General features: G+C 43.8%; 1 protein-coding gene across 1 annotated transcript; it reads left to right on the top strand.

The window, feature by feature from the left end:
- Nucleotides 1-3,152: 3,152 nt before the first annotated feature.
- On the top strand, nt 3,153-12,496 carry dtl (denticleless E3 ubiquitin protein ligase homolog; the record flags this gene model as incomplete). Its single annotated transcript, XM_080525350.1, has 16 exons — nt 3,153-3,204; nt 3,551-3,676; nt 4,126-4,218; nt 4,501-4,562; nt 4,826-4,946; nt 6,627-6,692; nt 6,939-7,054; nt 8,227-8,300; nt 8,695-8,798; nt 8,915-9,019; nt 10,157-10,269; nt 10,433-10,522; nt 10,742-10,880; nt 11,496-11,972; nt 12,099-12,313; nt 12,434-12,496. 16 exons carry the CDS (start codon nt 3,153-3,155, stop codon nt 12,494-12,496), a joined length of 2,016 nt encoding a protein of 671 aa, XP_080381476.1.
- Between the last annotated feature and the right edge of the window lie 2,096 nt (nt 12,497-14,592).

Here is a 14,592-nt window from a genome sequence, read left to right as displayed (position 1 = left end):
AAATGCAGTAAAAAGTGCGTCTAAAGAGGGATTCGAACCACTGATATAAAATGACGAATAAATCCTATGGCAGCGGTCGATACCACTAGGCCATTGTGGCGATATGACGGTTTGTAGCCTGCTGCGGATATCACCACAGTAGTAATATTCATTTATTAAAATATGAACATATAACAATAACTGGGGCTAGTATGACCTACGCATTTAATCGGTCAGCAATTTCTTGCCAAACCATTTCCCTCGCCTTGTTAATTGCGGCAGTATTGCACTATTTTACATCTTATTTTTCCGTCTTCATAAAAATCAATAATTCGGAATGCTGCGCAAATGTAGTACCCCTGCAGAGTGGAGTATCTTCATTTCGACAGATCGACACTTCAGGGCTTTTTATGTCTGCGTGCACGCGCCCATATCGAAGATTTGTAAGCCTGTCTTCTGTGAACACTGATGACACAAGGCTGATCCTCGTTCGAGGAATCACCTGAGGCTTGAATTACAATCTCGAGTCTCCTGAGCGCCGCATTTATTTATATCGCAGCTAAACTGATCCACCTTTAGTGGAATGACCCCCTGGAGACCGAAAGCTTGCAATAAACATCGTTCTTGCACTCTATTTGATACTCTTCAGCTGCAGCACCCCAGCTAAGTCTGATCACGGATGAGCGGTGGTATTTTCACTACATTAACATGGTGAAATGCATTCTTAGACCAGGGCCATATTCCACTAACGGTGGCTTAATATAGCGGCGCTATAATTAAATGCGGCGCTCAGGGACCTCGAGATTGGTATTCAAGCCTCAGGTGATTCCTCGAATGAGGATCAGCCTTGTGTCATCAGTGTTCACAGAAGACAGGCTTACAAATCTTCGATATGGGCGCGTGCAAGCAGACATACGCAGCCCAGAAGAGTCGATCTGTCGAAATGAAGATACTCCACTCTGCAGGGGTACTACATTTGCGCAGCATTCCGAATTATTGATTTTTTATGAAGACGGAAAAATAAGATGTAAAATAGTGCAATACTGCCGCAATTAACAAGGCGAGGGAAATGGTTTGGCAAGAAATTGCTGACCGATTAAATGCGTAGGTCATACTAGCCCCAGTTATTGTTATATGTTCATATTTTAATAAATGAATATTTACTACTGTGGTGATATCAGCAGCAGGCTAGAAACCGTCATATCGCCACAATGGCCTAGTGGTATCGACCGCTGCCATAGGATTTATTCGTCATTTTATATCGGTGGTTCAAATCCCTCTTCAGGTGCACTTTTTACTGCATTTCGTTGTCTGAATCTAATCTAAAATCTCATCTAAAAAAGTATGTAGGCTATAAAATTATGGTGCAGGCTAATTTACAAGAACTGACACGATTACAATGGTGTTTGAAACCTTTGCATGAAATCTTCGGTTAAATGTAAAAAAAAAAAAAATGAATGACTTAGTCAAGTCTCGAACTCGCAACCTTTGCAACTCGAGTCCGCAGCCTTAACCATTACACCAGCCAGACCGCTGTGATAACGGTAATGCAAGTTGAGACAATTACTTTTTTTTTTTTTTACACTCTTTTCTTTATCTATCACACTTTCAAAATATCAAGTTATCTATCACACAATCAAACTATCTATCGATCGATCACACTTTCAAAATATCAAATTATCTATCTATCACACAGTCAAACTATCTTATCAAACTATCTAATCTATCTATCTCATGTGAAGTGGGAACTAATATTTCCTAAAAGACACATGAGGAACCTTCGTTCAGGGTTTAGTTTCCGCCTGTGAGCCTTTTTTGACGCACGGATGACTATAGTCTGTGTTTTAGCCTGGTCGGGACCAGGCTAATTATATCGGACTCAGAAGGAGCTCAACCAAGCAGCGAATTATTTGAGCCACATTGATGGCACCGAACGCAAGCTAACATTTTCGAGGCTTAGAACTTTATCGAGGCTTAGAACTTTATCGAGCTTTGTGGAATAGGGCCCAGGCTAGTCGTCATGATTACAAATATGCCACTTGAAATGCATGAAATCCACGTTTATTTGTGTCTTACACACATGTTCACCTAGTATTTGACTGCTTGTAGCCCAATCACGAATGATCCCAGTATTGTCGCTTCAGACGGACAAGTTGGGTTGTTATTGTGCTTGCTGCAGCCCACGATATGTTATTGCTCATATTATATATTTATTTTAATCATGTTATTTTACCAACTGTTAAGACAACAATATAGTAAGCTAGTTACTTGAGATATACTTAAGATGTTGGCCCCCCAAATCATGTTACAACGTGTTGTAATTATGTTACGATATTTCTGTCAAGTGAGTGAAGGTAAGCAACGTAGGGTTGGTAAAATCGCTCTGAGAGCTCCGGAGCGCACACTGGGTGCAACGTCATAAAGGGACCAGGTAATTTGATTGGACAAGAGGCATTCCATGAGTGCTGATCATATTTCCAGGGCGAATTTACGAACGCAGCTAGCGAACAGAAGACGCAAAAAATAATCAGATCAGATATATAAACGGGTTATTTTGGTAAACTGGACACATTTTGGGAATATATGTGGTTACTTTCTCGCCTGAAAACATATTAAAACTTAAGTATTAACATAAAATGACATGTTAACACTTGTAAAGACAAAATTACATCTTTTAGCTAATGGAGGTTTAAAATGGAGGTTTAAATTCGCCGCTCCCGGCGAAATGCATTCTGGGAGGCAGTATGCATACATTCATTGTAAATGGTCGGCTGGTTTTCACATACTTATTATGAATTTAGTAGGTAGTACTAGTATGCAGTATATACTCATTGAGTATGCTAGTATGCCATTCCGAACACAGCCACGGTCTCCATGCGTCCGGGTGGTGCGCGTGTAGGATGCAGCTGGATATTTCTCTATACTTGGGGGGGGAAAAAGGAAGAAGAGACAGGAAGTGACGCAGTGGTTATGACGAGGTGTTGAACGTCCGACCAACCAGTGGGTGTGACGTCAGTTTTGCGGGAGATTTGTCGTTCCTCTGTTCATTCAATTCGCGGGAAAGCTGCGGAGGCGCACAGGCGACCACTTCAGAACATAATAACATCTATAGGAATATCTCTGAAGAATCAAGAGTGATCTAAAAAACCGACTGGCTTCTTCTAAGAGTAGAAATGCTTTTTCGTTCCATAGTTGACAGGGGAGTGTGTAAACGGAGGCGTAATGGTGAGCATTTATGCATTTATCCATTTATTTTGCGGTCGAGTTACCGCAAATTAGCTTGTATCTATTAGCCACATTGCGTCTCCTATCTGAGCCGTTCGCATATCTTTTGGGGTCGAAAGCAGGTCAGATCTTTGACCTATAAATAGTTTCAAACATTTCCATGCATCCTGCATTTTTATTCTTGCATTTAGTTTAAGTGGATGTGTCTATTTCCTGGTTTCTGTGTTGTCTGCACAGCAGCAGCCATCAGCTTACATGTCCTTGGCGGGACGGAGGAGGGCGGTGGAACACTCATCTGACTGTTTCTGTTGTGTGTTTTAAACGTCGTCCCTCTTTCATTTCTCAGACCTGTGGCCGAGGTACCCTCTGTCCTCTCTGCTGGACGGCTACCAGTGTGCTCGACCAGATGAACACATCTCGTATGGGAATGTGGGGGTCGCGGTGCCCCCCTTTGGATGCGCCTTCTCTACTGGTAGGTAGACCCCATAGCCCAACCCTGTCTTCGTTTTGACTTGGTTAATCCTGAAGCCTATACTTATTTTAGATTAGATTAGATTCAACTTTATTGTCATCGCAGAGTACAAAGAAATGCAGTTTAGCATCTAACCAGAAGTGCAAATAGTGATATAAGGGCATGATATACATGGGTTATGATATAAATGGTAGTGATAGGTAACGTATGTAATATAATAATATGTAATATAATGTAATATACAGTATGTACAGAGGTAGTGTTGTAAGCATCTGTATAGTTTAGAGGTATAGTTATGGGTTATGTACAGTTATAAGCTATGTACAGTTATGGGCTATATACAGTTATGGGCTATATACAGTTATGAGCTATGTACAGTGAGGTAGTTTGTGTACCGTATCTAATGTGCAGAAGTATAAAAGAAGCTATATATTTTACTGTCATTTTAGCTCCAGGCCAGGATAATCTCCTAGCAGTGGCGAATGAGGAGGGGGTTGTGAGACTCTACAACACCACCAGCCGACAGAATCCAGTCCTGAAAGGTAATAATGACCCGTGGGTTAACCCCACAACAACAACAAAAACAACAACAACACCACCACCACCACGGCTCAAACCTCTAACTTGTCAAGTCAACATGTTGACTCATCCAGGTTGGAACACATAGATGGTGTCAAGGTGTCTGTTTGTTGCTTAAATAATAATAATAATAATTTTAAAATAATTATAACAATTGTGATGGATTTTTCTACTTGCATCTTTGTTAATTGCCATCATTCTATGTTTATTTTATTTTTTTAAACAATATTTTTCATATTCCACAGAATGGACAACCCATGAGAATGCTGTCTTTGACATTGCTTGGGTGCCAGGGGAGGCTAGCATTGTGAGTAGATGCTTCCCTGGATTCACAGAGTCACACGCACAAACACTATACAGTACACACACACTATATACACAGTCACATACACAAACACTATATAGTGCACACACTATATACACAGTCGCACACACACACACTCAAACACTATACAGTACACACACTATGTACCCCATCACACACACAGACACACACACAAATGATGGTTAGTCTGCCTGTGGACGTATTAGAGGATATGTAGTGAAACGTTGCCTGTGTTTCCCCCTCAGGTCACAGCCTCAGGTGATCAGTTGGCCAAGCTGTGGGACGTGGCGTCACAGGAGCTCCTGGGCAGTTTCAAGGGGCATCAGTGCAGCCTGAAGTCTGTTGCGTTCACGCAGCAGGAGAAGGGTACGTTTCAACCATATACAGTTAGGTCTGTAAATATTTGGACAGTGACACAATTTCCATAATTTTGGCTCTGTATGCCACCACAATGGATTTGAAATGAAACAATCAAGATGTAATTGAAGTGCAGACTTTCAGCTTTAATTCAAGGGGTTGAACAAAAATATTGTATGAAACGTTTAGGAATTGCAACCATTTTTATACATGGTCCCCTATTTTCAGGACCTCAAAAGTAATTGGACAAATTAACATAATCATGAATAAAATGTTCATTTGTAATACTTTGCCAGGCCTTTACTGCAGCTGTCTTCAGTTGTTGTTTGTTTGTGGGTCTTTCTGCCTTTAGTTTTGTCTTCAGCAAGTGAAATGCATGCTCAATCGGGTTAAGATCAGGTGATTGACTCGGCCATTGCAGAATATTCCACTTCTTTGCCTTAAAAAAGTCCTGGGTTGCTTATGCAGTATGTTTTGGGTCATTGTCCATCTGTATTGTCAAGCGCCATCCAATCAATTTAGCTGAATTTGTCTGAATCTGAGCAGACAGAATATCCCTAAACACTTCAGAATTCATCCGTTTGCTGGAAGCCATGCATGCCCATGTCATCACACTGCCTCCACCGTTTTTTACAGATGATGTAGTAAGCGTCGGATCATGAGCCGTTCCAAGCCTTCTCCATACTATTTTTCTTCCCATCATTCTGGTACAGTTTCATCTGAGTTTCATCTGTCCAAAGAATGCTCTTCCACAACAGGTCTGGCGTTTTTAGATGTTTTTTGGCAAAGTCTATTCTTGAGGCTTATGAATGGCTTGCACCTTGTGGTGAACCTTCTGTATTTGTTCATGTGAAGTCTTCCCTTTATGATACACTTGGATAATGATATGCCTACCTCCTGGAGACTGTTCTTCACTTGGCTGGATGTTGTGAAGGGTTCTGTGATCATCCACCACTCTTGTCTTCCATGGACGTTCAGACTTGTGGTGCCGAGCTCACCAGTGTGTTCTTTTTCTCTCAGAATTTACCAAATAGTTAATTTGGCCACTCCTAATGTTCCCGGTATCTCTCTGATGGATTTTTTTATTTTTTTTTGCAGCCTAAGGATGTCCTGTTTCACTTGCATTGAGAGCTCTGTTGACTGCATGTTGTGCGTATACAGCAACATCTTCCAAATGCAAATACCACACTTGGAATCAACTCTGACCTTTTACCTGCTTAATTGATAAAGAAATAATGAAGGAATAGCCCACACTGGCCCATGAAACAGCTTTTGAGTCAATTGTCCAATTACGGTACTTTTGGTCCCTTGAAAAAGAGGGAGCAACATATTAAAGAGCTGTAATTCCTAAACCCTTCCTTCAATTTGGATGTGAATACCCTTACCCTAAAGCTGAGAGTCTGCACTTTAAGCCTATATTCATTATATAACTGTAACTTGAAGATGTTTTGGTAAACAGCTAAAATGACAAAAATTCTGCCTGTGTCCAAATATATATGGACTTAACTGTAGTTATGTATCAAACCGTTGATGTATGAATCATGAGTACATTCAGACAGCCCCAGCTCTTGGAAGTGTTCTGTTTAGCCCCACGAGAGCTCAGGTTCTAGTCTAGGCCAAATACACTTACTTCTGTCCAGAAGCCTTTCCTTCTCTCTACTTAACCACGGCAACAACTCTTCTCCACAGCTGTTTTCTGCACTGGCGGCAGAGATGGAAATATTATGGTCTGGGACACCAGGTGTAGCAAAAAAGGTAATGACTTTGGTCTTTTGTATGTTTTTTTTCCCCCTGAGTTGCGAGATGTTTTCATTTGTAATTGATAGGTCTGTGGTTGTACGCCTTGGACTGTCTATTATTAAGCTGTTGGGATGATTCACTGTGTTCTGTCGTCTTCTACTCAGACGGTTTCTACAGGATGATTCACTGTGTTCTGTCGTCTTCTACTCAGACGGTTTCTACAGGCAGGTGATTCACTGTGTTCTGTCATCTTCTGCTCAGACGGTTTCTACAGGCAGGTGAAGCAGATCAGCGGGGCTCACAACAAGGCGGAGAGGAGCACGCCCTCCAACATGAAGAAGAGACGTCCTGGTGCCCGCGGCATGGCCCCGCCCGTGGTGAGCTCCCTTCATGCCTGCTCCAGAGTTCTGCTGTTTATCATGATTAACACTGTTCCACCCTCGAAATTCAAAGGCTTTGGAGACCGTGCTTTCTCACAAGCTGCACCCCGACTCTGGAACTCTCTCCCCCAGCCACTCATAGGGCTTTCACACCGGCAAAGAACCGTGCCGGTTCGCGTTCGCGTTCGGAAACCTCTGAACCTTGGTGCTGTCTGGCGAACGAGCCCGCGTTCATACCAGTGTAACCTGAACCATCCGCGTCATCAACGCTGGGTGATGAAGGGGCGGGATAAACAAAACAATTCACAACTAGATGGCAGCTACTTCACTGGAAAAGAGGATAATATCTTCCACTACTACAGTATCTGAAATAAACACAATTTTCTGTGAAACAAAACAAAAGACACTTTCTATATGCGTTCTTTTACTAATCAGCTGCTCCATTACTGGAATAGAAATGGCTTACGAAATTCGCGTTCGCGCATTTCCGCCCGCGTGTGCGTGTGTGTGTTTGCTGAGCATGTGAGGAAGATAGAGAGAATAATGACACTTTTGATATTGTTTTTGATCACTAATGATTAGATTTAGATTAGATTACATTTTGTCTACTTCCTCCTTGCTGGTCTCTGAAGCCTAGAATAGGACACACCCACTGACGACGTGACTGTTCTACGTTTTGGTTCGCGCTTGAGAACCACTATTTTTTGGTGCCCGCTGCGAACCAACTTTTCAGGTTCCGAACCAATTGAGCTTCGGTCTGAACGCGCCGGCCGGTTCCAGACTTGGTTTGCGAACGCGAACCAGCACGGTTCTTTGCCGGTGTGAAAGCCCTATCAGAGACTCGCCCTCATTCTCCACTTTTAAATCCCAACTCAAAACTCCCAAGCATACAACCTTCCCTACTCTTTCCATCTTCCCTAACTTTGCCACCCGCAAACCTCCCCTTTTTTCCCTCCCCTGGACAATGCTGTGTTAATTGTTTCCTGTATTCCTGTAATACTGTGTTCTATGTACACATGTTATCTGTTGCTTGTTGTTTCAGTTTTTTGTGTGCCCAACTGTCAGCGTCTTTGAGTCCCTGAAAAGCGATTTATAAATATAATGAATTATTATTATTAGCACTGGGACAGGGAGAGAGATAAGTGACATTCAATCTGTCTTCCACACAGGACTCCCAACAAAGTGTCACTGTGGTTCTCTTCCGCGACGAACACACCCTCATCTCTTCGGGAGCTGTTGATGGGTAAGACGCACGTTCTTGACTTAGAACGCTTAGTGCAGTAGTGTTGTAATCCAAGTAAATGGTAAATGGACTTGAGTTATATAGCGCCTTATTCCAAAGCACTTTACAATGGCCTCTCATTCACCCATTCACACACACATTCACACACCAATGGTGGCAAGCTGCCAGGCAAGGTGCCGGCCCGCTCATTGGGAGCAATGTGGGGTTCAGTGTCTTGCCCAAGGACACTTTGACATGTGGTCCGCCGGGGTTCGAAACGCCAACCCTGTGATCATTAGATGCCAGCACTACCTCCTACCACCACAGCTGCCCCACCAAGTCTTATTGGTGAAATCTGCTCACTTTGGCGAACAAACTCCCACGTGACAAATGTGACATTTCTTCCCCTAACTAGGATAATCAAGATGTGGGACCTCCGAAAGAACTACACTGCCTACCACCACGACCCGACACCTCTGCAGACCTACAACTACCCAGGGTTGAGCACGCGGAAGCTAGGTACCGGTATGTCGTTGTTGGAATAGCCATTGTTTTGTGAGAGAGTTTGTTTGTTTGGTATTTGTGAATGTTTTCTAGAATAAGTTCTTACGACCTGTTTTGTGTTTGTGTTACAGGTTATTCTGGACTAGTGTTGGATTCCACTGGATCCAACCTGTTCTCCAACTGCATCGATGACAACATCTACATGTTCAACGTCAGCGGGCTGAAAACCTCCCCAGGTGAACAAAGTGTTTCACTCAGAGCTGCTGTCTAAATGGACTGACTTATATAGACTGACTTATATAGCGCCTTATTCCAAAGCGCTTTACAACGGCCTCTCACATACACATTCACACACCAATGGTGGCAAGCTACCATGCAAGGCGCCGGCCTTCACATTGGGAGCAATTTGGGGGTTCAGTGTCTTGCCCATGGACACCTCGACATGTGGCCAGCCGGGGCTCAAACCGCCGATCTGCCAACCTTGCGATCATTAGACGCCAGCTCTACCTCCTGAGCCACAGCCGCCCCCAAGTGTTTCACTCAGAGCTGCTGTCTATTAAATAACTTGATTGGATTCAGCATATTATTTTGTTTTTGCGTCAAAATTTTATTTAGAGCATTGGCATCAATCAGCATATTGTTTTACCTTACCGTATATTTGAATTCTTTCATTCCACTGTCCTCCAGTAGATGGGGCTGCACACTACCGCACTTTGCAAATGTAGGGAAACTTTGGTTGAGAAAAGCCATATTATTTGTCTGTGTACTTTATACTACTATCAATCACAGATTGAATCATTAGTTGTGTTTCATTGTTCATTTTGTCTGTCTGCCTACGAGGTCATTCAAGTCACTGTTTGCAGATTCCTCCAACAGTACGATGTGGATAATCAGAGGAATGTTTCCAACAAAACCAAGTCCAGTAGCATTATTTGAAATATGACTGTGAAGCCTTACCTTGTAGTAAATCCGTTCGAAAGATGCTCTCTCGTTGTTTTCAATGCCATGTCAAGCCGGCCATTTTGACACACTTGTTTTAGGCCTACAGTTTGAATTGACACTGAGATGAGAAATACCTCAGCCCCTCTGTCCCCTTCATGAGTCTATTTGTACCCACAAGGAATTGAGGGGGGGGGAGGCACGTGACTTGAATTGAGGGGGGGGGGGGCACGTGACTTGTCTCTGGCCAAACATGAAATGTATGTGAAGAACCTTGTCAGGATCCATTTTGCTTTTTAGTTTTTTTTCCACCTTTTGTTTCCCCCTATGTGATTTACTGTCACTCAGTTGTGTTTCTGACGTTTGGTTTTCATTGGTTGATGTCTGAACCTTTTGTTTCTGTGGTTTAATGTCTGTCTGTCTCTCCCATACAGTGTCGGTCTTCAGTGGTCACTTCAACCACTCATTTTATGTGAAGTCCACGATTAGCCCAGATGACCAGTTTCTGGCTAGCGGCTCTAGTGACCATCACACGTACATCTGGAAGGTTAGAGGAGATTCTGTGAAAGATTTGTTACTTACAATCGTTTTACAAGCCCATTGATACAGACAGTATATATCACAGACAATACTGAAACAGTCTATTTAATGTTTCACTGTTGGCACACTGTGTTGTGTTAATATCTTGCTCGTCTATTTCCACATTTCAGATCTCTGACCCAGAACAGACTCCTATGACCCTTCAGGGCCACAGCCAGGAAGTCACCTCTGTGGCGTGGTGCCCAACAGACTTCACCAAGGTGAGACACAAATGTTAGCTGATGCAACTAACATTTAACCTCAAACATCTATTTTTATTGATCTATTGATATCAGTCAGTATTGGTCCATCAGGAATGTTTTAATATGCAAGTCAATGTAAGATAGATAGTTTTACATTTGTTTCCATGAAAACAGAACATTTAAGTGGTCAGGAGGTAAGAGTTGAGCCCTGTGTAACGTCCAGCGCTGTCTTGGCAGATCGCTTCCTGTTCAGATGACAACACCGTACGGATCTGGCGGCTGGACCGAGGGATGGATGGAGCGAAGTCCTCTGTCGGAGCGGCCAACCTGGTGGGCTGGGCCTGTCCTAAACCTGCTTCCACTGTGCCCAATACAAGTGAGCACTTTACCAGGAGATTGTTCCAGGAGTCAGATTGGACATTGTTCCTTTTTTTTAAATTCCAAAGTGACTTACAATAGATACATTTGACTAAGCAAGTGAATCATCAATTCACCAGTCGTAGCAGGAAGAGTAATCTAGCTCAGACCAGTGGTAATTGGCAGTCGTAGTGATAGAAGAAGAAAGACAGGAGAAACAGTACAAAGGGGGAAGTAGAAATCTTAGGAGACACAGTACAGGGGGAAGTAGGTGTCTCTGGAGGCACAGTGCTCGGGGGTAGTAGGTTTCTCAGGAGACACAGTGTTGGGGGGTAGTAGATGTCTCAGGAGACACAGTGCTGGGGGGTAGTAGATGTCTCAGGAGGAGCAGTTAAGATGTAACTAGAAGAGATGGGTCTTCAGTCTCCGACAGAAGACAAGGAGTGACTCTGCCGTTCTGACAGATGTTCCATATCCTATGTAATGAGAACTCTCCCCAAACGTAGTTATTTCTCTGCATAGTCTACTGCAAATTCATGTGCCCATCATCTCTTGTGACCAGGCTTCTAGCATCCTAAATTTTACTAAAGCTAAACTCTGTCTCTCTCTCTCTCTCTCTCCCTCTCTCTCCAAGGGCCTTTGAGCCAGGCCGAGCGCACGCCTGCCAAGAGTCCCAGGATGGAGAGTCTGGGCGCATTGGCGTCCCCCCAGTCTGCTGCCTGCGCCCCCAGTGGAGCTGACCTGCCCCTCCCCTCCAGCACTACCTCCCCCCCTAAAGCTCAGGGTGCCACGGCCAACAACGTTGTACGCCAGACGACCCCCTCGTCCATCAGACAATGGTTCGCTCACACCCCCGGGGAGCAGGTGACCCCCCCTCTACGGAAGGTGCTCAGCCCCTGCCCCCAGAACCCGGCCCGCACCCCGCCGTCAGAGAGGAGAGCTAAGCGCAGGCTGGAGACGGGTGACTGTAGTGGGGCCGCGGAGGGCTGCGAAGGTCCGGGGGAGTGCGACGGCGTCACAGAGCTCTACCCCGCGGCGAAGAGGAAACGAGGACTAGCGGGCGTGTGCAGCCTCACCACAGACCCTCCACAGCCTGCTACAGGGAGGAGAGATCCTCCACAGCCTGGGACAGAGAGGAGAGACCCTCCACAGCCTGGGACAGGGAGGAGAGACCCTCCACAGCCTGGGACAGGGAGGAGAGACCCTCCACAGCCCGGGACAGGGAGCAGTGAGGCAGGCACAGGAGGAGGAGAAGACTCCCATGTTGAGGATCAGAGGCCTGTCCCGTCCAGACAGGCAGACAAGGAGAACAGCTCTCCAGGAGTGGTGGACTGGCTGTCAGTGATGAGCCAGAGACTGAAGAAAGGAGGCCCCAACAGTCCCAGAAGTCCCAACACTTCCAGAAGCCCCAGTGCTTCTAAGAGGCAAGACGGCAGGTTACCATCCTCACCGGTATGTTTTGTTTACTGTGGTCAAGTCAGTGTCACACCAAACCATTATCTGCTGTCTGACTTGAGAAAGTTGTTATTTACCCTCTGCTTTCTTTTTCTTTTTTACCCCTGCCCATCTCAGATAATGCGCTCGCCACATTCCATGAAGAAAATCTCCTCCTACTTCCAACGGACTCCAGAGTGACTAAAGTAAAAGTACAGAAATTGCGATTCACAATCCCAGCGCTGAACGAGACGGAGAGAATGCTGAATACCGTTTTCCTTTAATGTACATTTCTTAAATGTTGTGTGTTCCTACAGTATTTACATTTGTACATTTTTTTATTCTTATGTATGTATTTGAATTGGATCAGTGTTCAACCAGAGAACTGGTTCAACCTAGATCAATCTTTTTAAAAGATATACTGTATTAACATGCTCTTTCAAATCCAAAAAAAGGGCATGGAATTGTGTATCCTTGAAATTTGTTGTTCACTTAACGTGAGATACTAACATGTGAGATTCCTGTTCTGAAGTCCTTATTTTGTACATTAACTTTAGCTTGGAATCTTTCTGCCATCCATTTACTAAAGCCTGGTACACACATAAAAATAATCTGGCTGATTTTTTTGGCCGTTTTCCCCCCTTCCGACCCAGGATAGCAAACACCCGATTATCGGATGGCTCTAAAGATTATCCTACAAGATTAACCTGTGGTGTGAGGTGTGTTAAGAGTCAATTTCTCCCTACAATCTGCTCGGAAAATGGTCGGGGCAGGGCGATAGTAAATATTAAACATGTTCAAAAGTCTTCTTGTTTGTGGTCGAAACTGACAACTTGCGAGTCCGATTGTGACGTGGAATGGAATGTAGCCAACCAAGAAGCGAGCTGACTGACGTGTCTTCTTCTTTTCGTTCTTCTGCACTTTATTTGCCCTGTCACACATGGCTGCCTCGTACAGGTCAGTCAGGGTACTACTACCCTGATCACGCGAGATTTCTGGCTTGGGGAACGAGACTACTGTCATAGGACAGATCTTTATGTATGTGGTGTGCTCTATTGGGAATATCAGAGCACACCACATACAATACGATCAAAACTGTTCAATCCATGATTTTTTATCTTCATCTATGGGGTCTCTCAGAAAAAAATCTTTATGTGTGTACCAGGCTTTAGACATGTGTATAATTTACCTGCGTAAATGTACAGTTTGTTTATATGTACATATTAATCACAGATAAATTCTTGTATATTCACTTGAACCAAAGCTTCCGTGTGTATCTACCTGTTTTGACCTTCTGATTTCATTAATTAATTAATTGCACTTTGCTATGAAACTTGGGTGTGTTCTCCACTTGACTTGTGTCCATTACTACTATCTCTAACACATACAGAAATATGCACTCACAAGTATCAAGGATAAGCTGTATGTTATTAGGTAGAAAGCCATGAAGATTTGTGAAGACCATGGGTTTGGTTTGTATTGAACAAGACAAGCCCTGTAGCCTTCCCATAAAAGCAGGTTGGTTAAAAAACAAAAACTGTATTTTTACAACTGAACTCAGTCCTATTTTTACACTTGGTCCATTTGGCCAGTTTTGTGAACTCAGAGGGGTTGCCAACATTTGTATGCACATGCTCCAAATGACCTCTGACCCCCTCTTGAAGAACTGAGAGACTTGGTGGTCTGAGTTTGGTTCACTTTTTTGGTTTCCCTTATTAGGCTTGTCGTACATGTCAGATGCTCAATCAATGAATGAAGCAAGGTGGCGTCTAGTGACGTCGTTAGGCCTGGACATCCGGGGCTCTAGCCCCAACCCCAAATGTCTTATGATTAGCCTCGGATCCTACAGGGGGGGAAATAAAAATACATAAGAAAAAATCGCCATCTACCGCATCGCCTGTCGATTTATCGCAAGCCCCCACTCCTTAACCAAAAACTCCGCTAACAACTGGTTTCAAGACCCTAACAACCTCTGTGGCAAAACAATTAATTTGCCTGAATCCCAATGAAAGATGGAGCAGTGAAAGTAAAGTGGGCTGATGTTGCATTACGGTTATGTCGTAAATACGAGTTTCCCACTCGGAAATAAGCACTTGAAGGAGTCTCCAAGTCAGAGCTCTAAGTGGGAAACTCAGGATAGAAGGATGATACCAGAATTGTGACACATCCTCACCTTCTCCGTGGAGAAATGGCTACCAAAACACATATTTTGACCGAAAATGTATAATTAAGTCAAAAATACGTTTTCATAACTTCTGTAGCCTACAGTTTTAACATGGTGAAGAAAGTAGTTCCCA

Source organism: Nansenia antarctica, assembly GCF_963989245.1.
Source record: "Nansenia antarctica genome assembly, chromosome: 1".
Lineage (NCBI taxonomy): Eukaryota > Metazoa > Chordata > Actinopteri > Argentiniformes > Microstomatidae > Nansenia > Nansenia antarctica.
Note: the sequence above shows the minus strand (reverse complement) of the source record. Positions and strands in the feature narration are given on the sequence as shown.